At 37.6% G+C, this 22,286-nt stretch overlaps 1 protein-coding gene across 1 annotated transcript in view; it reads right to left on the bottom strand.

Annotated features, from left to right (window-relative positions):
• LCP2 (lymphocyte cytosolic protein 2 (SH2 domain containing leukocyte protein of 76kDa)) overlaps nucleotides 1-21,614 on the bottom strand; it is a 31,522-nt gene extending 9,908 nt beyond the window's left edge. The window contains exons 1-10 of the mRNA XM_009880738.1: nucleotides 21,537-21,614; nucleotides 17,904-17,966; nucleotides 14,278-14,324; nucleotides 6,437-6,502; nucleotides 5,361-5,392; nucleotides 4,480-4,514; nucleotides 2,915-3,113; nucleotides 2,043-2,143; nucleotides 710-779; nucleotides 415-498 (exon numbers count right to left, since the gene is read on the bottom strand). Coding sequence (XP_009879040.1) covers nucleotides 415-498; nucleotides 710-779; nucleotides 2,043-2,143; nucleotides 2,915-3,113; nucleotides 4,480-4,514; nucleotides 5,361-5,392; nucleotides 6,437-6,502; nucleotides 14,278-14,324; nucleotides 17,904-17,966; nucleotides 21,537-21,614 — 775 coding nt within the window. The remainder of the gene's footprint in view (nucleotides 1-414; nucleotides 499-709; nucleotides 780-2,042; nucleotides 2,144-2,914; nucleotides 3,114-4,479; nucleotides 4,515-5,360; nucleotides 5,393-6,436; nucleotides 6,503-14,277; nucleotides 14,325-17,903; nucleotides 17,967-21,536) is intronic.
• Nucleotides 21,615-22,286: the final 672 nt, after the last annotated feature.

The raw sequence follows: 22,286 nt of genomic DNA, 5'->3' as shown, positions 1-22,286 counted from the left end.
TTCCCTACAGTTTTTTTTCAGTTCTCAACATTCTTTTAAGTCTGGATGCCAAATTACTCAGCATAGTGTATGCAGAGTTTGGTTAGCTTTGTATACAAAAGTTATTTCCTCTTTTAATCTGCTAAAAATTTCCTTGTTCATTCACTTAAGTATTATGTCAAACTTTTATTGCACAGGAACCTCATAATGACATTCTGTTCAACTAGTCCTGAGCTAAGGTTGCTACTTTCTAGATACAATGTCTCTCACTTTCTAAGTACTGGTCACATTATTTATTTGTAAACAGATCACCTTGTATATGATTGGATTACAGTGCATTTGGTTAAGCCTTGTTCTTTTGCATGAATGATATTGAAACCGATCATTTTGAACAATGAAAAAACCCCGCAGATACTAGCTTAAGCAAATACTGACCTGGTACAGGGCTTTCTCTTTCAAATGGTGGAGCAAGGCGATCCAGTGGGGGTTTTGTGCTTCTGTCTATAGAAGGAGCTGGGGCTAAAAACAAAAGCTGCGTAAGATAATTTGCTGGTATAGGTCAATATATCTTTGTTTTGCATAGCCAGGAACTGGTGGTACTTCTTAGAATAACAAGTGAGGCTTCTGTGTATACAGTAGAAGAGAGTGGAACTGAGGAGCTAAAGGCAAAAGTGAAGTGCTATGTAGCCTGTGGGGAAAGCTTTGCAAAGAGAAAAGCAGCTGTACTTACGTTTCAAAGGCTTGATATTTCTGTCTCTACTCAAGTCATTGCTGCTTGGTGGAGGAGGAAAAGCTGGCAGCTAAAACAAATATTTTACATGTGGTTAAAGTGTGTCTTCAACTTCCTGTTTTAATTTTAGTATATTAACCCCACCACATCACATCTGCCAATCTTTTGTCTCTGCTACAGCACAAGGAATGGGTCTCTGCTTAGTGCAGGAAGGATCGGAGCCATTAACACTCCTGAAGAATGACCTACATATATGGGGTTTTGTTAGATGCAGAGTTGCCTCCATCTGTTTCGTATCACAAGGAATTCTCTAGTGGATGTTATGCTTGGGGAGGTATGAGTATTGTCAAAGGAAACAGGAGCTTCAACAATGCTGTTGTATCTTTGCCTCTTCAACGCAGCAGGTGTTAGTTTTGAAAACTGGTAATGAAATGAGTGGATGTAAATTTGTAGTTGAGAAATATGTATTAAGTCTGTATTCCCGAGTGTTGCTGGCTGAGGCAGGGGGGAGAAAGGACTGTTCTTTGTTACAGGGAGAGCTGGGGTCAAACAGCATTGTGTTGTCAGCAGCTGCAAAAGATGTTTGCATCTAAACCTAGATTTCTGTGGACAAATGTCTTCCAATGTTCGTTCTTATTCAAAAACAAAAAAAAATAGAGCGGCAATATAGGACAGCAGTCTTGAGAACTCATGATACCTGAGTCCTGTGTGTTTTATTTACGTGAACTGTGACACTGGGTCACACCAAAAGTCCCTCTGTCACATCCTAAAATTGCCTTTACTTGCGCACATGGGTAGATCTAATGTACATCTGTTCTGGCGTGCAGTGAACCTATAGTGCCAGTTGTAAACAGCACAATAGCTTTCCGTTTTGAAGTATTGACAGGACCAAAAAAAGGGAAAAAAAATCTGGGTCATTGGGGTTCTTATTATGCAGTTCCTTATACTTTCATGTGGTCTGGATTCAATTAGGCAATTGCGCTAGAAGTATAGCTTGGAGAGACCTGGCCTTTTTTTTTTCTTACAAGTATAATTAAAGAAACAAAGAGGGATCTTTTACAAATCTATAATTTATATGGGAGAGTCATTCACAAGTGGGTACAAATTTCCAGTGTAAGAAACAGCCAAATAATGGGAAATAATTTAATGTATTTGTCCCATGGAATTGAATTGTTCCATGAAAAACTGGTCACCCTGCGATAGAGTTCAAATCTATTTTGATGGCTGAAATTCTTCCTCTACATATGCTATCTGAATAAAAATAACATTACATTTTGACTTCAGAGAAGGTACTGGCAAAGGATATAGGTGAAATATTAAGAAAGAAACGTACAGAAGCACCTCTTCCCCCAAATGAGGCTGGTACTGGGGACGGGACGGGTCGCTGGGGTGGTACTGGAGGCTGATGTGATGATCTCGTTGTTGGAGGTCTGTCTGAAGAAAACAAAAATCCCAAACTAAACAACTACACAAAGGGTTTGGTTGTTTTATTCTCATTAGATCTTTATGAAAAGAGCCTTTGCAATAACCTACGTGCTTAAGTTACTATGTCCTAAAGAGATTGGTGTAGTGTCTAATGGACAGTTGCTTTGTGATCAATGTTGTTTTGGGAGTTACAGGCTTGTCTGTCCCTTTGGTGGTGAGGTGATTCCATCTGCTAGTCTGTTGGCCCACGTTATTTATTTTCATTCACTGCAGTGCAGCGACTGTGGGGAACACCAGCCAGTCTAGATGGCAGTTTTGTACTCCTGTATTTCACTCCACAGCTGCAGGCTGCTGAAAAATCAGCCATAAAACAAATGACAAGCAGAGGAAGCTGATCTCTTTCTTTTCCCAATTTTGACTGGAGATTTCTGCCACTGTCGTGACAACTTGCTCTGTTCCAGGTTGCACTACTAAAGCTCATTCAGTATGCATATGTGTTTAATTTCATGCAGGTTCAAACCCAAGGCCAAACAATGCACACATCACATTAAACTAATCTTTAATCCAACAGAGCTTGTCTGAAGTAGAAAATTTAGTTTTAAAAGCCACGACGCCACCAACATGCAGCAAGTCTGTGTCACTAAATCTTGTTCATGAACTACACTGTTGACTTCAAGGAAAAACCTTCTATATTCCATTAGCAGCCACCTAAAATACGGCTGACAATGTGTGCAAATATAATCTACAAATTATTAATAACACTTCAGTTTTAGTAATTACCTATATAATCTGTGTTGTTTGCAAGTGACTTGGCAGGAAATATGACATTGTGGTGTGCTTCATCATTATTGGATGGAGGTGGCTCATAGCCGTCACTGTCATGTTCTGCTTCCTCAGGTTCTTCTGTTGGTGATTCATAGTCAGCCTCATCTTCCTTTTCCTGGTCATCATCAGGGCTTTCATAGTCATCATCTTCATCCTGGCAAATGTACATAAAAGACGGATGCTGTAATAGCATACTGAACACTGCAGTACAATTTCCTTGTGGCCTCTCACTGGGGTATTTTTTTGCTCTGGAGGATATCAAATTTTTACAACCAGTTTGAGTGAAAAAATTCTCTGTTGAAATAGAATGGGGAAAGGAGGCAGCATTTTATTAATGCATACAGCACTCAACAGCTTAAGAAAGGAAACGAGTATCATTTTATAACAGTAACTGCAGTGGAAGGTCAAGACAAGGTGATAGCTTATTGAAATGCACAGTCCTTTAGTTTTAGGTAACAGACAAGGCACCAGCAAACAATTCAGTGCTTCTTAGAAACACACTTGAGCAGCAATTGATGCCTGATGATATTCTTTCTTACTTAATAGCATGTACTCTACAGCCTGCAATTCAACTATTTAAAAATGTTTCAGAAAAAAAGAGGTCTTTGATATGGGTCTTGGTACCCTCTGCTGATCTGGCTCAAAACAGCTTCATACAGCTTGCAGGACCTAGTAAGAACACAGTGCAAATCCAGTAGTGGTCATTGCGCACGTCTTCTGTGCAATCTGCTGAGGCTTACAAGAAAAAGACTATTCAATTTGTCATTGGTATCTTGGCTGAAAGTTCCAGACTAGCTCTGTATTGACATAGAGCCCAGCTGTCCTATAGGTGGTTATTTTTACCTTTTGTGCTCCTAAAATAGCTGCAAATCTCCTGAAAACTTAGTAGCAAGTGGTTTTTAAAAATTACTCTCCATTTTTTGCAAATAAACATTGGCACCGGTCGTTGTAAGAGATCTTCATGTACCCGGACTGGGCATCAGTCAGCTTTTTCATTTAGCTGGCTGAGTTGTGTATGCTTCCTGTAATGACACTTACCAATGCATTTTCTATGCCGAAAGGCAAAGGGAACTTTTGCAGTCTAGTTGGCTTCAATAAATTAGATTTTACAACAAACCAATTCTGGAGAATAAAATGGCAAGAATTTGCCATTGAATAATATAGCAACCTCTCCTATACTAGCCACCCTTTTTAAGAGCTTGAAAGAGGTATATAAAATTCAGCTGAGGTTCTGTGGAGACGTGGTTGTAGACTCTGAGCTTCTACTTGAGCCGGGGTTATAGGACTGCCATTCTGAAGCTCTGCCTTGCATTACTGGGGGAGACTCTTTTCTCTGTGGAGAAATTTGTATGCAGCTACTCCAGTCGTTCATGGTCTTGCTTCTCTTTCTCCTCATCCTAACAAGCCCTGGCATTGCTCCCTCCATGCGTGGTGCCCAAAGTAGACAATGCAAGAAACGATAGAGCTTACAGAGGAGGTAATCCATTCAACCAGTAGGTTTTGTTAATCCTGATACTCACAAATGAAGACCAGCCGCCATCTTCTTGACTGTATCCTGCGTAAAGAAGCATAACCACAGGCTTCTTAGAACGTGCAACTTTAAACTATCAAGATGTAACTTGACAAAAAGGACACAACAAATCCCATATCAGTTCTGAACCACAATTCTATGTCACGGGAACAAGGCAGGTCTTTCAAGGGCAGGCAGTCATGAAAGGTACTATGAATAACATTCTGATTCAAAACTAAGAGTGTAGCTGTCCTTGTATGAGATGATATATGTGCTATCACTTCAAGTTTGTCCTACACTTCCAGTTTTAAATATAATTTGAAGTAGAATGCTTTCAGAATGAGCAAAGACTTCTTATCTGTTTGTTTAATACTATATTAGCTTTCATGTCAAAAGGTTTTTTAACTTCAGTAGGACTGGGGGAATATAATAGCTTGCAGAAATTTTAAGTGCTCATGGCCTATTAAGAAAACAACTGAAATAAAACTTCAGAACACGGCAGACATCTAGCAGTTGCCTCTCTAATAAAGGGTACTGCTAGGAGTAGGGGCACGGGGCAGAGGTGTTGCAACAGAAATATAGAAGCGTGGATACTATGTATTGGGTTAAAGAAGGCAGTTTGGGGATGCAAATCTAAGTATCTCTGCGCTTGCCTTTCTTCACCATCTTTTCTGTTTTAAAAATGTTTTTTCTTACTTGTTCTCTTGTTCTCTTGTAACTACTCTTTATTATTTCTGCAATTTTTTCATGCTCTCATCTTTTCCTGTTGCTGCTTTGGCTTGCCCCGCCTCCCCCACCCCCCTTTTGCTCTGCCCTGCAAGGATTAACTTAATATTTTAATATTTTTAAAAACTTCTTGTTGTTAAAGATTATCTGCCAGTACACACTTACCTGGATTTTCAGGACATTTTTGTGTTTGTGCCCTACAACAAAGATACAAGCAAATAAATTCCTTCCATTTGCCATTCTTAAATGTTTGAAGCATACTAAAATCTATTGCAAATAGAGGTAATGGTTAGCTTTAACAATAGAATGAAGTTTATATAGATGAGTTTAACTCTGCCCAAAATGCCAAACCCACACTACTTCATATATCACATACAGGGTCCTAAATGTAAGCTAAACTGTCTTGAAAAAAATTCAAGTCAGTGAGGTCGAGTGCTTAGAAACAAGGGGACTCAGTAAATAAATTTACCAGGGGCTCCAGTCCTGCAAATAGAAACTTTATTTATTAATATTCAAGCTGCTGATAGTCAAGTTCATAAATATTTGTAGGGCTGATCAATATTTGTATGGTTTTCAGTTCTAGTTTTGAACTCTAGTTAATGCAAAGGTGTAAAATCATGTTATCAGATGATGTAAAACCATGTTATGTAGACTAGACATTCAAGGTCAGGCTGGATGGGGCTCTGAGCAACCTGATCTAGTTGAAGATGTCCCTGCTCATTGCAGGGGGGTTGGACTGGATGACCTTTAATGTCCCTTCCAACCCAAACTATCTGATGATTCTATTTTCATTGTATATGTATATGAATATAAATTGTTCTTTTCTCATGCAATGTTCTTGCAATTTTTGCTTTTGTTCTATCGCAAGAATATTATATTAATGGTAAGTCATAAAGTATTAAAAAGTGTAACGATATATAGGTCTGTGAAATGCATTCATGATGACTTATTAATGCAATAATATATGCCTGGGCTTTATAGCATTCCTAAAGATTGATTTACTCAGGTGGAAAATTGTATGAAATTTATATGTTTTTTGGTTCTGGACATGGCAGAAGTAACTAGGGTGTACGTGGGCTCAGGCTTCGCTATTCTTAACAGATGACATTAACAAACCAGCATTTTATTTTATGTAATTTCTAGGCTCTCCCTCTGACCCACATATTATTGATCAAATGCAAATCTGTGCAGAAAAGATATATAGAAAATTTTGAAAAAGAAAGGTGAATTTTTTTACTTACCATTTTGGAAGGAAAGATAGCCTCCCTTCATTTCTGTTTATTTCTTGACTTAGTTTACTTACAATTCTGTTTAAAAGAAAGACAAAAATAGTTTAAAAAAAAACTCCTTGAAATTTATCAGTTGTTTCCTTAGCTGCTTTCTCTCAATATTTGCTAAATTAAATCTGGTAATTCAGAATTACTATTTATGATGTGGTAAGTATATTGAATTTATCATCTTCTAAAGTTGCACTATAGCATATCCAATTGAAAACTAGACTGTTTTTACATAGATAAAACCCCATATTGTTGGATCAAGTTTAAAAAAAACATCAAACCCGGCAAGCCTTAGAAACTTTGGGTGTGGTAGACATCACACGCTAGAACGCTGCTTTACATAATGGTGATTGCGTTGGTATTATTTTGCATGGAAAAGCAGATAATGCTTCAGGAAACAGCTTCTACCAAACTTATGGTTGCAAAAGCAGGGATTACACGTACCCTGTGTCTACTCCATTCTTTTTGCCTCTCTTCTGCAACCAAGATATACCTAATCCAGAATCTTTCCAGTAAATATGAAAAGGTTGATTTATTCCATGTTATAACACATTTGCAGGGCAGGGCAGAAATATTCATGGAATATTGGGCCTAAACCATGACAATACAGCAGTAGGGTGAATAGCAGCCAATGAAATGCAATCTTGAGTAATATTTCAGTCAGGAGCATGCATTTATGCTGCTAACATTGCTGGCATCCATAGCCAGCACAGGCATCTGGGACTGAAGAGTGTTTATATTGACTGACTCCCTGAGAACAACTCTGAGGTTACAGGGCAGTCATTACTGAGATTAACAGAATTAAGTCCACTGAGAGCAACAGAATTCTGCTCTGATAGGAATGAAGTTTGCCTCTATGATTATTTTGTTTCAAATAAAGTTTTTGTTTCAAAAAAAACTTATAATGAGTCATGGTCAGGTACTTAATTCTCAGTATTTCTTTTTGAGGAAAGTCCCACCGAGAAAATCCTGTGGCAACCAAAGCAAATTGGTTACATACATCTGGTTAAAAATAACCCGTTTTACTCCTAGCTGATATTATCAGGTCTATCAGATACAGTAATTGTGGAAATAAAAGTAATATGAAAAAAAGTCAGGAACTCAACATGTCTGTTTACCACAGATTCTAAATTCTGTAAAATCTTAACTTCATTGTTTGTTAGTGCAGAATTCTTTTCCATACTTCTTAGATCTGGTCAATCAACTTTTATATCAGCATTGTGAAATCTTTGCTTACGTCCAGGCAGTTACCACTCTCTTTTGTTTTTCTTCTTCTTTCATATCTTTTTCTGCTACTCAGCAATAATAATCCCCTATTTTTTTTCCAAACTACCTCCTTCGTACATCTCTTTCATGTCTAACTGATTTTTTTGGGCTGGAACTTGAGGAAGACAAGCTTTCAAGCAATCTAATATTTTTTTAAAAAGCCAACAGAAATATACTTTTTTTTTTTTTTGATCCTGAACCATCTAAAAATCTTTCTCTATTTTGACTATCCCTTCTCTTGCCCTTGCTGCTTCCCTAATACTTACTTTACTGTAATTCAGATTAAAAGATAACTTCAAGGCATAGGGTTGCTCTGTTTTATTATGGAAAATTATGGACAAAACAGGCTGCCAGCAAGTATCAGAGAACATGCAATTTCAGATCAGTATGATTGTGCTGTCTGAAAAGGACGAAGATGGGTAATTTGAAGTTAAGGATATGTACTCAAGGATCCAAATATGAAAATAGAAAGACAGAGGAAGAATTTTTTTTTTTTTTTAGGAGAGTACTTGGCACTCTTCTTATTTGAAGCAAATATGTCATACTTGCCCCTTTTGAAATAAACACATGCACAAATGTTAATAATTTAAGAAGGAAATCTGACATCGTTACCTGTAGATGAAATCTACATCATTACCCAAGCATAAAGCAAGAAAAATGCCAAGCATCTTTTATAAAGCAAGAAAAATGCCAAGTTATGGACATAGGGCTCTTCTTGCTCTTCTTTCCCAACCAATCAAGAAATTTCCTTCTGCTGCAGGTGATAAGGAAGTTGCTGTGTGAATAATAAATTCCATGTAAAACATCAGGAAATGTTCCAGGGTGAACAGTGCACTGCATATACCAGTGCTTTGGTTAAGAAGTGGATTACAGAACTTGTGTGTGGCTTATTCTCTGTTGTAGAAGTAGTAGAGGAAGGATCTTTCACAATATTGTGTTTATTTTCAGCTAAAGAAGGAAAATGAAGATCACTGGTTTTAGAGCTAATAATTCTTTTAGTTCCGACTTCCATGAGACAGGAGTGTTTGGAAGCTTTCTGGACTAAACCTGGGCTGGCTGCTGTGAGGATTTACACCAACGGATTTTTGAGGAAAAACTGAATGGAAAAAGTTGCTCATCTTATCTTGCTGCCAAAAAAATTAGTCATTTGCTGCTTAAAATACAGTGTCTAATCTTCACTTCAAGTTTATTTGAAATGCTTCAAACCAATGGCTCAGAGAAGTTATTAGAAAAAAGCAAAGTTTAGAAAGGTAACACTTTACAGGGAACATTATTAGAGAAGATCGCTGCACTGAGCAGCTGAGTCTGTAGCCATGTGAGGAAGGAAGTACCAAAACCACACTGCTTTCTGAGTTGTGGGAGTGGATGATAGGAGAGGATAAGGCAACAGCACTTGCAGAAAATGTTACTCAGACTTCTCTTTCTCTTTCTACCTCCTCCGCCAGATGCTTGGCTTAAAACTGGCAGGAAGTTGAAAATAAAAAAAACACCACACAACCAACCCCCAGAGCAGTACTCCAAAATTGGCTTTTCTTCGCTTAACTGCAGATATGGTTGTGAGTATAGTCCAGAATCCATTCTACCTGTATTGGGATAAAGGACTTAAGATGGGTAAGAGAGATGGAAGGCAAAGTCCTCTAAGGCCAGGAAGTTGCGTATAGAACACTGTCAAGAGCATAGTTTGTGATGAAGTCTTTGTTTTGACCTTTGAGAAAAGTCTGTGGGGCAGATGCAATACTATTATATTGGCTTCAAACCTGACGGAATATCAGTTGTGCTCTAAACTTTTCAACAACCTGTAGCATCCCATCTGAGAGCATGTGTGCACATACATTCCCTTCTGCCCAAGGCATACCTTTTTAAGAGAGAAGGGCACCACAGATTTCTTAAATTTTAGGTTTCTGCTTTGACTCTCCTCAAAGTAGAGGAATTTCAGACTGTGCCATGTTTGTAGGCTCTGAATGTGTCCCATTCAGAATGCAGCACACTTACCATGTTTGAACTGGCAGACACGATTATGTACTTTAGTGCAATGATGCTCTTTTTATTACTGGAAATTTTCACAAGTGCTATGGGGTATGGCATAAGCTTTCTGACCAAGGCTGAAAAATTGAAATCTCAGGTTTGCCAGCAACCTGCCACTGGGGATGGCCAAATGGATCAACAGCCTGTATGAGTACCTTGACTTACTGAAAACTTGGAAACGTTTTCTCTCAAGATAGTAAATAATAACAGTGGCAAAGACTGACTTCAGTGTTTAGACCATGGGTCTGATATCAACCAACCACCAATGTTATTTTGAATTAGATCTTTGCTTTTTCTTGTTTATTAATTCTGACCACATCAAGGCACATTCTGTTGAATGTACTTTAAAATAGTTTGCAATACTCATGTTTGTTATCCACAAGTATTAAAATCTTTATGAGCTTCTGTGACTGCCAATAGTGATGAGCATTAAGAAAACTCCATGTGTCCCTTAAGCTGTATATTGGCCTTTTGTTCCTTAGGTTTGTATCAAAATGTTAATGCCACCCTTATGATTAGGTCTGAGTTTCATTTAGTGCCTAAGACAATGTCTGCTCTGTGTAAAATACACCATGTCCCTTCCCTTTTTCACCATTATACCACTTACAAGACACAGTGTGTTGTTTGTGAAGCTTCAGGTGTGTATGTTAACCCAGTGGTATTAATATTAACTTCAATAGTTCTTTCATAAGATACAGCAAGTACAAGAGTAATATGAATTAGTTCAACAAAAAACATAACAGTGCAGTTTTTCATATTGTTACAAAAATGCCAAGTGTTAAGCATAGTGTATGTTTGAAGAAAACAGTTTGCGACTGAATTAAGCTATTAATAACTGAACAAATTGTTAGGTCAACTGTGATGCTGTCTCTTACTTAGGATGATAGCTGCATTCTTGATAGCCCAATCCCTAAAACTGATGGTCGTGCCACAATTATTTATTTTAATTTCTCAGTGGAAAGAGGAAGAAAATGTGTGCGTTAGGTGTTCCTACGAATAGATTACTTGGCCCAAATGTTCCCGCTCCTTAAAGGTCTGTGGCAATGTGATAATGGCTGAGTGTCTCCTGAGCCATAGATTTCCACTAAATCTGTGAACAAGTGAAGTAGCGAAAACTCTTCATGGTCTGGAACCTGGAGACTGGGTTCCACCACATGTAATCATGCAGTATCAGGTCTTCAAAGATCCTTCATCAGTGCCATAGCAGATCTATGTAGGTCACTGGAACAGATAGGGATTTAACTTTTCTAGAATGGCAACTATGCTTAAAATCTTAGGCTTACTTATGGTTAGTATTCTTAAAAGTGTATTTTTACCAAGTGATTTAAAGCTGATACTCTGTATCATCAAATAGATTTGTATCTATTCAAGTAGAATTACTGCGTGGTGGCATTTTCTATTTAGCTTAAGAAGTGCCCAAAGCTCAGCATGTGTCCGAGTACTGCCTTTGAACTGAAGCCTTAAATCAGTCCAAGAATCTCTCTTCGCTCCCTCTTCCCTATGTCCACCCAGAGCCATTCAACCACGACACAGAACTGGCAAAGACCAAATGGCTTTTTCCACCTCTCTCTTGTCTGAAGGAAAGGGTGAAACTGAAGTGGTGAGTGGAGCTAACTGTACTCTGCCTTTTGCTTTGGGACCTTGTACCTGAGCTGCAACGTTGATTCCACTGTGCACACAATAGGGAATGAAAGACAGGCTGCCACGTTAAATCAAAATATAGCATTAACCAAAGCTAATTTTCTAAACTTCTCCCTAAGATTGCTTTCATAGCCACGTAAGTGCAAGAGGTCTCAAGGTTCCAAAGAGTGACAGCATCACCAATGTAAATATTCTGAATGAGTGTAAAAACTTCATATTTATCAGAGAAGCTCCAAATGGAATAATAGTTTTAAATTTGCGGGTTTATTTAAAGGCCTAGATACTGCAAGGAAAGGAGGGCACGTGGGTTTCCAGTTGTCTAATGCTCTGCTTGGTACAGCTTTACACGTAACTCAAATATGAAGAAAACTCTTGGTTTTGATCCTCTCAAGTACTCCATGAAAAACTCAGTCTTTATTCAGTCTTCGTTTTCCATCCTCCACAAGATATAATGCCTGAATAGACATGCGGAATAGATTTCCTTAACTATGCCAGTGAAGATGACCTTGTGTACAAGACCTCAGTGTTTCTGGCAGGCATACAAGAAAGTTAGGTGGTGACCACAAACAAGAACGGGAATCCCTACTGAGGTAAAAGAACTGTGGAGTTTGTTATGATCCCTCAAGAAACCTATGTGTGGCCTATACACGTGAAGGTGAAGCTAATCCTGTGCAGACTTCTTGTCTGTTAGGCCTTTTGCCTGCAAAAGGGTTGCCAGAATAGAACTTGCAGGACTGTCTGGATGCATCGGCCACTTTTATAAGGTGCCCTTGTATATGTAAAATTTTCAAAATGATGTTTAAATCCTCTTTTGGTATTTAAAAAGAAGCCAAAAGAAGATTCATAAAGATGTGGACCTGTAGCATGCTTGGTGGAGATTAACTTTCAAAATGGTATCTCTGTTAATAACAGCAGAAGATTGTGTATGTGGGGGGTATTAGTTTAAGGAAATGGCTTATCATACTTTGCGTAATACCTACTTAGACACTTAAAGCTTCTTGTAAAAGTCACAAAATCATGCCCAAGTAATGACACAGTTATATTCAAGACTTGATCAGTAGATTTGCTCAAAGGTATGTATTTAGTAAAACCACACACCCAGCTTAGGAGGGCTGTATGGATGTAGGCTGTGGTTTGCAAACCTTACACAGTTGCAAGCGCTGGGTTCTGTTCTCAGTACAAGTAGGTCAGCATAACCCCGCTAACGTTATGGAGAACAATCTCTCTTGTATATATACCTTTTATCCATTCCACTGAACAATGCTGTAAGTGTGATGCTTGCTATTTATGTTAAGCATTTTTACAGAATATGCTCAGATTTTAGCACTGTTAAGTATCAGGTGGGATACTACAATATGCCAATGTGTATTTCAGCTTGTAGAACAACTCTTCCTACTAGGTAAGGTTTGCATTATGATATAAAAGTAAGGTGTGAATGTTTTCTAGAAGTCAACAGCAAGCACTTTGCATCTTGGTGAGACCATAGATTCCAAAGCAATGACTAGAAAAAGCTGTTCACTTTCTGCCAGAGTGTTACAAGGTAAGCAGACTGTGCAAATCGAATTTTCAAAACATTTTTGAGATATCAATAGATTAGATGAGGAGATAGGAGCAAACTCCACATTGTCAGATTTCATTTTAACTATTCACCTATGACATTAATATCTCTTGTATGTGTGGTTTGGTTTTACTTACGGCACTCTGAGTTTGGTAAATTCCTGAATATCATTTTCAGACAGGTTTATTAGACCTTCCACTAACCACTTTTGACCATGAATTTGAAAGGAAATCACCAAAAGTTCTCAAAATTACAGGTTTAAACAAGGAGAACTCAAGGCAATTATGGCAAAGGACTGTTAAGGAGGGCCACATTACTATAGAATTACAAGCAATGTGTTTTACAGTATGGTAAGATGAGTTTTTCACAGACAATCTGGTGTAACTCTGGTCCCCCAGTCTCAGTAACCGTAGTTCAATGTTGCTTTTAAGTGACAGTAAGTTCAAAAATGCAGAAATATCACGGCCTCTTTTTATTATAGCATCTGGGTCCCCTTACTAACACATCATACATGACCAATCCCTATTATTGGGAAACTTATTCTATGAAAATATCACTATGATCTTAAGAAACGTCATGTCCAAGGCTTTCAAGTTCAAGCCCTTGCATATCTGATCCGAACAGCAGTATCCTCCCGCTCTCAGATCTAGCCACCAGCTTACCCATGAGCGCATGAATGTTACAGACCACACAGGTATTTCAAAATTTTTCAATATTCTTAGCTTCACCAAAACATGTTACCGAAGCTCTGATGCATCAGAAAAGGTGAAGCAGACTGTATCTCCCATAGCAAAATCAAGATATGCATAGAGGGAGTGAGCCTGGAACTGGGAAATGAGCAACAAAGATATTTAACACTGAATCAAATGTTCCAGGCTGATTTATCTTTAACACCTACCTAAAGGAAAAGCACATGATGAAAATCACTTGAACTCCTCAACTGTTGTGTACATACCTGACATTTTATTTACTTTGAGTTAAAGTCAACAGTTAAGCAGTGAAGAGTCAAATCATACTTTGAAGGTAACCCTCGCAAAAGTGTTTAACCTTTGTGTAGCTGCTGTCAGTCAAAGAGTTTATGGACGAGTTCTTTTGAATACCCCCCAGACATTTTTTTTGCATTGCATCATTGTGCTTGAGCAGTCATGACAACACTCCTTTTATTTTGGAACATTCTTCTTTTTCTGTCAGTACAGTGCAATAAACAGGCCTCTAACTGATCACTTGCAAATCATTTGCCCAATGTTTCCTATGAGTTTTCACTGCAGAGCAACTAAGAGTATTTTTAGTGTTAAATTGCTTTGGTTTTACTTACGGCACTCTGAGTTTGGGAAATTTCTGAATATCATTTTCAGACATGTTCTGAAAAGGAAACACATGGTATATATCACAAAATTATCCATGGAAGACCCCGTGACTTACAGAAGTGTGCGTATTCAAAAATGGGGCATGAAGTTTCAACTGATAGGAACATAAAGTGCAGAGAAAAGCAATGCAGGGTAACAGCCTGCCCATCCCGTGGCTCATAAGAGGTGTGAACTCATTTTAATAAAAAAGCCTTTCTCTTTTTTTTTTTTGTTTTGTTTTGCTGGATGTTGGTTTTTACTTTATGTTGCTGCCAATTGTATTAAACTAGGTAGGAGGTTAATAAATACCATGTGTATTTGTTCACACACAAAATACTTCAACAAAATAATCACATCTAACTTCAAAGAGAAGTATTTCTGTAGCTAAAATGTTTTAATGATAGTTTGTTAAGAAGATCTGTAAGGACAAGTAAAATCTTAAACCAGGTCTTACCAGATGAGAGTTGGGTAAATGTGTTTGTTTACCAGCAGGTGAGCCATTCTTCCAGTGTTGATAACAAATTAATGGGACTCCGTGCAAAGTTAAAGTTAAGTAATTTGCTTCTCTGATTTGGGTTCTAACCCAGTTCTTTATTGGTGTTATATCGTCACATTGACTTACAGGCAAGATTAGAATCCATCCCTGCTCTCCTTCTCAAAAGAACTGATATTGTCAGAGATACTTAAGCTAAAGCAGTAAACCAAAAGATTCCAGAACTACTTTGTCTTCTATTTTTTTTCCTCTTTTCTTTCTCTTGCTTTCTGGATATTGCTTTTGATTGTACAGTGCCATACAGGAAAACATATCCTGTATGTATTTATTATTGAAGAAGTCTTGAGATACTTTAATTCATCTCAGTGGACAGCGCCAAACAATTAATAGAGAGCTACATCCTGGTAACATCCTATGCTGCTGATTACGGGTGTGAGCTCAACAGAACATGCATGGTCTGCTTGAAATCATCAGTGGAATTACTCCTGGCAATTTTGGAATTATGCTTCTCACAGTAAATATAAAAGCACAGGATATTTTAAATGCTTTTTTAAACACTTGTAGTTTTAAGGCAATGTACAATGAAATGCCCTTTGTAAAGGGCTGTTCCTGGTACGCAATGCAAACTTCTACCATAGATTTTGATCTTATGCTGTTTTGCTTCATGTCTTTTTAGTACAGCTAAAAAATATGGTATTTAAGTGACTTCAGAAGCTAGATTTATTCAACTCCTTCATGTCTGCTTGGTGAAATCAAACACCAAGACACCATGACTGCAAAGTTTCAGACTAAAACTGTAAATCATAAATAGAGCACCGTTTGCTGGAGTTTTGTCAAGAACCTTATCTGTAACATCATAGCATACATAAAATCACATGTTCTAGTGGAGATGTAGCTGGAAAACTCCTTGGATTTAAGAGCAGCCTTGGCAGCCTAACAAAAATCTTCCTAGAATCTGGGATGGGGGGAGAGTGTTTCTTCCCCTTTCAACCATAATACAGCAATTAGATTGCAGATTACTCCTGACCTAAGCTGAGATGTTCTAAGTCTTGAGAGCTTCACTGATGCTCCTGCAGAGAGAGTCAGCTCCCCTCTTCTTCCGTCATGCACGACTCCAAGTTTGGGATAGATTAGTGTAATATGAAAAGTTTTGTGAAAGTGTTTTGTTTGGTTTGATCACAAACTTCACAAACTCTCTTTGGAATATGGATGATAGTCTGATTCTTTCTGTCTTTCTTACTGCCAACAGTAAGAAGTTCCTAATTACACGTTGGTTCACAATGCTATCAATGATTTTCAGGACAGAACAAATCCCATCTGTGTTTTCCAGCACTATTTTGCCTCTGGGAGTACTCACAGGAGTAAAGCACAGAAAAAAATGTACCCCCTTTATGGAAATGTCCTGCAGGATTTACTGAAGAATTGTCATTTTTTCCTGAAGACTTTTTAAGCTTGTCTCTTGGAATTCTATCCTGGTGATAAACCTGACAGCTATTTTGAGTCTAAACTCTCATGAAAGGGCCATGTTGTTATTTTAAATATGAGAGAATTTTATCAGAGTAAGTTACATGGAATCCCTCCGGTTTTATTCCTACTACATCTCAACTGGACTTTCCTTGTGGTAGCCAGAAGGCACAGAAATGTGCCTTTGAAACCAGGATGTTGTTCTGATGAATAAGACAGCAATATTTTTACAGTCAGGTTTACCATATAGATCTGGCAATAGATACAAAACCTGCAAACACTCAGTCTTACCAGTTTCTTCTGTGCAAATGTAATTTGGCAGTTTCCAATAACTTACAAAATGTAAAAAGATGTTTCTTAGAAAACGCATTCATACAGAGAAGCATTTTTTTTCAAGATAGCATGGTACTCTAGAATATTCCACTTAAAGTCTCCTTTCGTTGTTCTGCTTAACAGGTGAACCTTTTTTGCATTATACAATTGGCAAGTAGGTCAAAAGCTTAAAAAAAAGTCTTGGCAGACATGAGCACCTGCTTGCTTGCTTAATAGAAAAGCATCCTATGAATCTATTAAGATGCTTCTGAGCTATGTAGTTACAGAAACACTCTGGAAATAATAAAAAGTTACAAAATTCACTTAGGAATGACACAGTTTTTGCTTTTGCTATTTGTACCACACAAACTTCCAGAATTTCATGATGCTTCCAGAGCAGGAACTCCCACTCCAGCCACAGATCCTTAGTGCTTGAGCTAAGGAGTATCTCTTAGGCGTTAGTAAGATAAATTTTGTGGCACACATCTGAATAAATCTGACTGAGGTGTAATATCCTGTTCCTAGGTGCTTGAAAGATTTTGTGTCGCATTTAGATGAAATGTCAAAAAGCTTGATAGATTAGGACAAGTAAATGAAAAATAAGAAGGCTTTAGAAGAGGTATGCATAGATTTCCCCACTATGACTATACAGATCATCAAAATGACTTATTTTGGGGAAAATACAATAGTTAATATTTGGGGGAAAAAAAGGGAGTAAAATGAAGTAATAATAAAAGCCTTTACACATCTTCATGGATGTGTATTTAAGACCTGAAAGCAGCAGCTATGTCAATGGAAGTTGTTAGCTTTTGTGCAGTTAAGTTGTTGGTAAAGCCTGGGGCAGTGTTGATTTAAACCCAGTGGGACTTTGCTTACTAGGTTTGGTGCTCTTAAAGTTCGTTGATTTTGTGTGTTGCTGCAGAAGAAATCTAATTTTAACTAGAGAGGCATGAAATGGAGATTACAATAGAAGGGCAGTCATTCTGACCAGGTCTGTGTCTTCTTTAGCAGTAGAAGGCAATTAATAAATGTGAGTTTTCTGTGGTTAATATTTGAAAACAAGCACTTCCTATAAAGGGAGAGATGAATTCAAGACAAGACTGTTGTTTTATAACCTCCCTGTCACTTTAAAAAATACTAAAATACATGCATATTAAACAACATGCTTGGGTTCCCAGCATTCCATATTTAAATCAAGATGTTTGCCTGATTTTAGCAAAGACATTTACTTCTGGTATTTATACCTTAGTAACCAACTGTGAGCTAACGAGGAGTCGAAACAATTGATTGGAATTTTACAGGAAGGAATTTTACAACTCTACTTACCAAAAACCTTTGTCCATTTATGCTGTGCTTTCTCACGACTTTCTCACAGTCCTTATACTTTAACTGTCAATGAAAAGAAGATGGTTATTACACCCCTTAATTATAAGAATAGACATGCTTAGCTTTGAGTAGATGCTTCAAGTTACGTTTTTGTATGCTAGAGCCTGTCGAAATGGCTCGCTTCGTTCTGTAAATGTGGATTTTTAAGACAAAGATTCTTCAGTGGACTTGAGGATTTTCATCCATTTAGGAACATATAATTCCTCACATTTAAAAACCACCTCCCAGTTTCCTGGCCCGTAGAAATATTTGGAAAATAGGTAGTTGTGGTACTGACTGGTATGAACGGTTGCGGAAAACAGGAAGTACAACAAAATCCTTAGTATATTGGAACGCTGAAGCCCTGATCCCAGTCACTGAATTCATTGTTGTGATCAAAAAGCTTCCTCCTCTTGATGGAAATGTTGCTTGTTAATCCTGGAAATTATCTATAATACCTGTAACATTTGGAAAGCTTTTCCACAATATTATGTTTTATGTTAGCATTTAGGACAAGGCCAGGCATTTTAGAAGTTGATCATGTACATAAGAAAAGAAAGCTCCTGGTCCTACTAGCCAAAAATTTAACAGTAATTTGGGGGACTTAGGAAAAAAAAAAAAAAAAGAACCAACCAAAAAACTAGCCTCATTTAGCAAGACATGACTCTTAAATATTTCCAGTGGGTCTCTTAAGGGTTTTTTTGTTTGAACAGTAGTAGCATAATGTGAGAACACAGCTTATATTTTTGATCCGGCTAGAATACATTTTTTCTGTTTAAAGCTGATCAAGTCCATACCAGAAGGAACCCAAAGAGCGGGCAGACAAAGTGACTTTTTGGAGCCTTCAAGACAGAAGAACGGTTCTGGTCCTCCCTGAAACCTGAATTAGTGAAAGCTATGCAGACAAATTATCATGTCTTGCTGGGATAATTCCCCAAAAGCAGATAACGTCTTATAGAAAGCATCATGTCTTTTCTTAGTTCTATTCTATTTATTCATTTTAAGGAGTAATCCCATAACTTGGTGTTACATGAGAGCAGATCCTGAAAATATTGGAACAGATGAGAGAGTATTTTTAGGAGCCACCTTCAGTTACTTATATGTAGAAACAGACCCAACTCTGCTAAATATTTTAGGATACAAATTAGGACTTTTGTGCAAACTGAGGACTTGAACCTGTAAATAATGTCTCTTTCATGTAGTGAATGCTCTGTGAAGCACACGTCTGTATGCAGCAGTGACAACTACTATACTTGGTAGAACGCATCAGTGTGACTGAGACCTAATCTCATTCTTAAAGTAACTGATGAAAAATACTGTTTAGCTATTAAAAATAACCCTCGGGATATTACAAATATGAACATCTTTGCTTTTTCTAAAAAAAATTAAAGTGTTTAGAAATATTTGAAGGTTTGGTGCTTTATTGGTCCTTCCCTATTTTGAATGCATGGTTTAAATTAACATAAGCTTTAAGTTAACATACATACAATCATAAATTAGATGTTATTACTGTTAAGTATGGAGTATTCTTATTTGACAGAAACTGAGGACTTTATTCATGCCAGTAATACATCATAGTATTGTTACATAAATTACTGGTGTGTATGCTGGCTGAATTTTGCTAATATGAAGGTGTAAGCTAACAATGAATTGATGAAAATATTACGACTGCCCTGTGTCATGACCAATCACTTCAAGTAAGAGATGATTTGAATATGATTGTCCTTTGAAAATCATCCCACAATTATCTCGGTTTAGGAGGAAAAAAAAATGCTTATCCTTCTTGGACTTGAATCCTGGTCTTTGAACATATGGCTGCAGGCAAAATATATTAGTCAGATGCAAATAAATCATTCTTAAGGTATAACATTCAACCTTTTAATGATATGTGTGAGGGAAATCGTATGAGTTTATCTGGGGAGAAGATCTGGTCACTTAGGGCAGTTGCCCAGAGCTGTCTGACTTAGGTTGACATTATTGTCTTACACAGATTTCTTAGATGAGTTTAAGCAGCTTTTGCTCTGATTCACCTTCCCAAAAGTGGAATGCCAAGATTATTTCTATCCTGGGGGTATCTGGACCAAGAGAGGGGGGGTACTCAAAAATTAATGTAACTGGGCCTTTTCAGTTATGATAGAACTTTCAGTTAATCCTTTTATCACTGTTAAGGATATCTTTATCAGCTCTTTCAGGAAGCTGTCTCCCTTCTTAGTTTCTTGGAAACGATAATCCAAACCACTATACACCAGTGTTGTAATGTTCTTTATATTTGTCTGAAGTTGCCTGTTGATAATCATCTCCTGCGTTCCACCTCCAATTCTTCGTTTCGCTTTCCTGTGCCATTAACCCCTGCACTCTAAAATTAGAAGTTTGCAAGTAGTTGGCAGTTTCACTTCTCTGGAGATTTGGTAGACATAGACTTTGTGTTAGATCTGCTTGTCTTTGTTAGCTAGTTTTGCATTCTAGCATCAAACTTGCCTCAACTCCGCAAAGAAAACTCTCATAGAGTTATAGGAGCTGTTGAAACAATAAATTTTGCATGATTTCAAAATGACGCCCAAACTGTTCCAGGTTTTATGAGTCTAGCCTGACAGCTCACTTGAAAAGTGGCCAGCTATGCCGGCATTACTTGAAAATCTTCCCAAATCTTCTGATTGATCTGAATGTTAAATTCCAAGCTGACCGTTTTGGACTTTGGGAGGAATGTACTCAGTTGCAATGGAGATGGAGCAGGCCCTATCTCCGATGTGAACTGAAAAATGAGCAATTTAGAAAGAATGCACAGAAAGGAAATTTCAGTAAAACTGGCTGAGTTACACATTCCTGGGCAATTACAAAGGTGTCAGCATCGTTGTGCAGAGGGTATATATTGGCAGTGAATTCCTGCCAATATGGCAGGGAATGCCTTTCAAAGTATTTATGCAGTGTGGAAACTCCTCTGAATTGTAAAATGAAATTTAGAGATTGTCACATGTGAAAAAGATGTCAGAAGAAATAAAAGTTCCTAGCTAGTCACACACGGTAACATCAGACAGGAAAGAAGGGGTAGCTAGTAATCTTGAGCCGTGAGTTTTGCCCAAGAAGTTTTAGAATAGAGAATTCAAACCAAAAGGTGAAAGATTTTTCCAACTGAGCCTAAAAAAATTAGGAGTCTGTGTATCCACAACTGGTAAGCTCCTGTCTGGATTCTCATGGATGTGATTAGCAAAGGCATTCAGAGGCTCATTTGTGAACACCGAACAATTTGAAAAAAAATCTCTCCTCTGAAAATCATTGAAGACCTAGAAAACTTGTAATATTCACACATTAAAGCTTTCTACAACTGTTAATATATGTATATCAATGACTGTTGTAGTAAAGTATGTATTTTCTCTGAAAAGCCGTGAATTTCTCTTATACCCAATTTAAAACATACTTTCAAGATTCATTTATTTATTTCACTGGCTAGTTTAGCTTGGCTTCTTAATTGTCACTGGTTTTGCTTTTAGTTTTGCAGCAAGCTTTGCCCACTATAAAAATATGTAAATTTAGCACAAACAACACTACAGTAGTTTGCTCCTCCATCATACAAAGATGAAACACAGTTAAACTTACCATCCGAAAATATTCTGCTAAGTCATCTGGGTTCCATGCAACCACGTCTGAACGGTAGGGAATGTTTCGCAAATCCATTGTAAGTTTTCTCCTCTAGGCAGTTAGAGACCGTTCATAGCAGTATGATCGATGAAACAGCCATATATTCCCTCTGTGTGACCACCTCCAGCCTGTCTGGTAATTCCTTGCCTAATACCCAGCTGCTTCTGTTTAAGACCTGGGTTTCTTTTTAATTTAGAAGTACTTTGTTAGGGCATCCAAGAGAGATACTGCTTCCTCTAACACAAAATGGTCTCTTCTTAGAAAAGCTGTCAGCTAGTCAGCCTTACCACTTCCTTTGTCTGAATATAAATAAGTAAACAAGGAAGCACAGCAAAGAGTTGAAAATGTTCTGCCTGCTACATTTAAGTAAGCTCCTATGGACCCTATTATCTAATAATTGCATACATAAATATTTACGTACTTACACACTCCGTACAGCATAAATATATTGGCATATTATCTGCGTAGACATTTGTTACTGCTTCTGCTGCTGTCTAGCCTAGGCAAGCTCCCCTCTAAAGAAGAAAACGTTCACTTGAGAGAAACTTCTTCAACTCATCTCACTGCCTGAAGTGTCACATTATCTTTCTTTGATTTGTACAACAATAAAAGGTTATTGTTGGAGTTCTACATAAGGAGATGTGCATGAATTAGGGATGGAATTACAATCAGCATTCCTTCAAATAAGGAATCTCTCAGTCAAATTAA

Source organism: Charadrius vociferus, unplaced genomic scaffold (genome assembly GCF_000708025.1).
Source record: "Charadrius vociferus isolate BGI_N301 unplaced genomic scaffold, ASM70802v2 scaffold822, whole genome shotgun sequence".
NCBI lineage: Eukaryota > Metazoa > Chordata > Aves > Charadriiformes > Charadriidae > Charadrius > Charadrius vociferus.
Note: the sequence above shows the minus strand (reverse complement) of the source record. Positions and strands in the feature narration are given on the sequence as shown.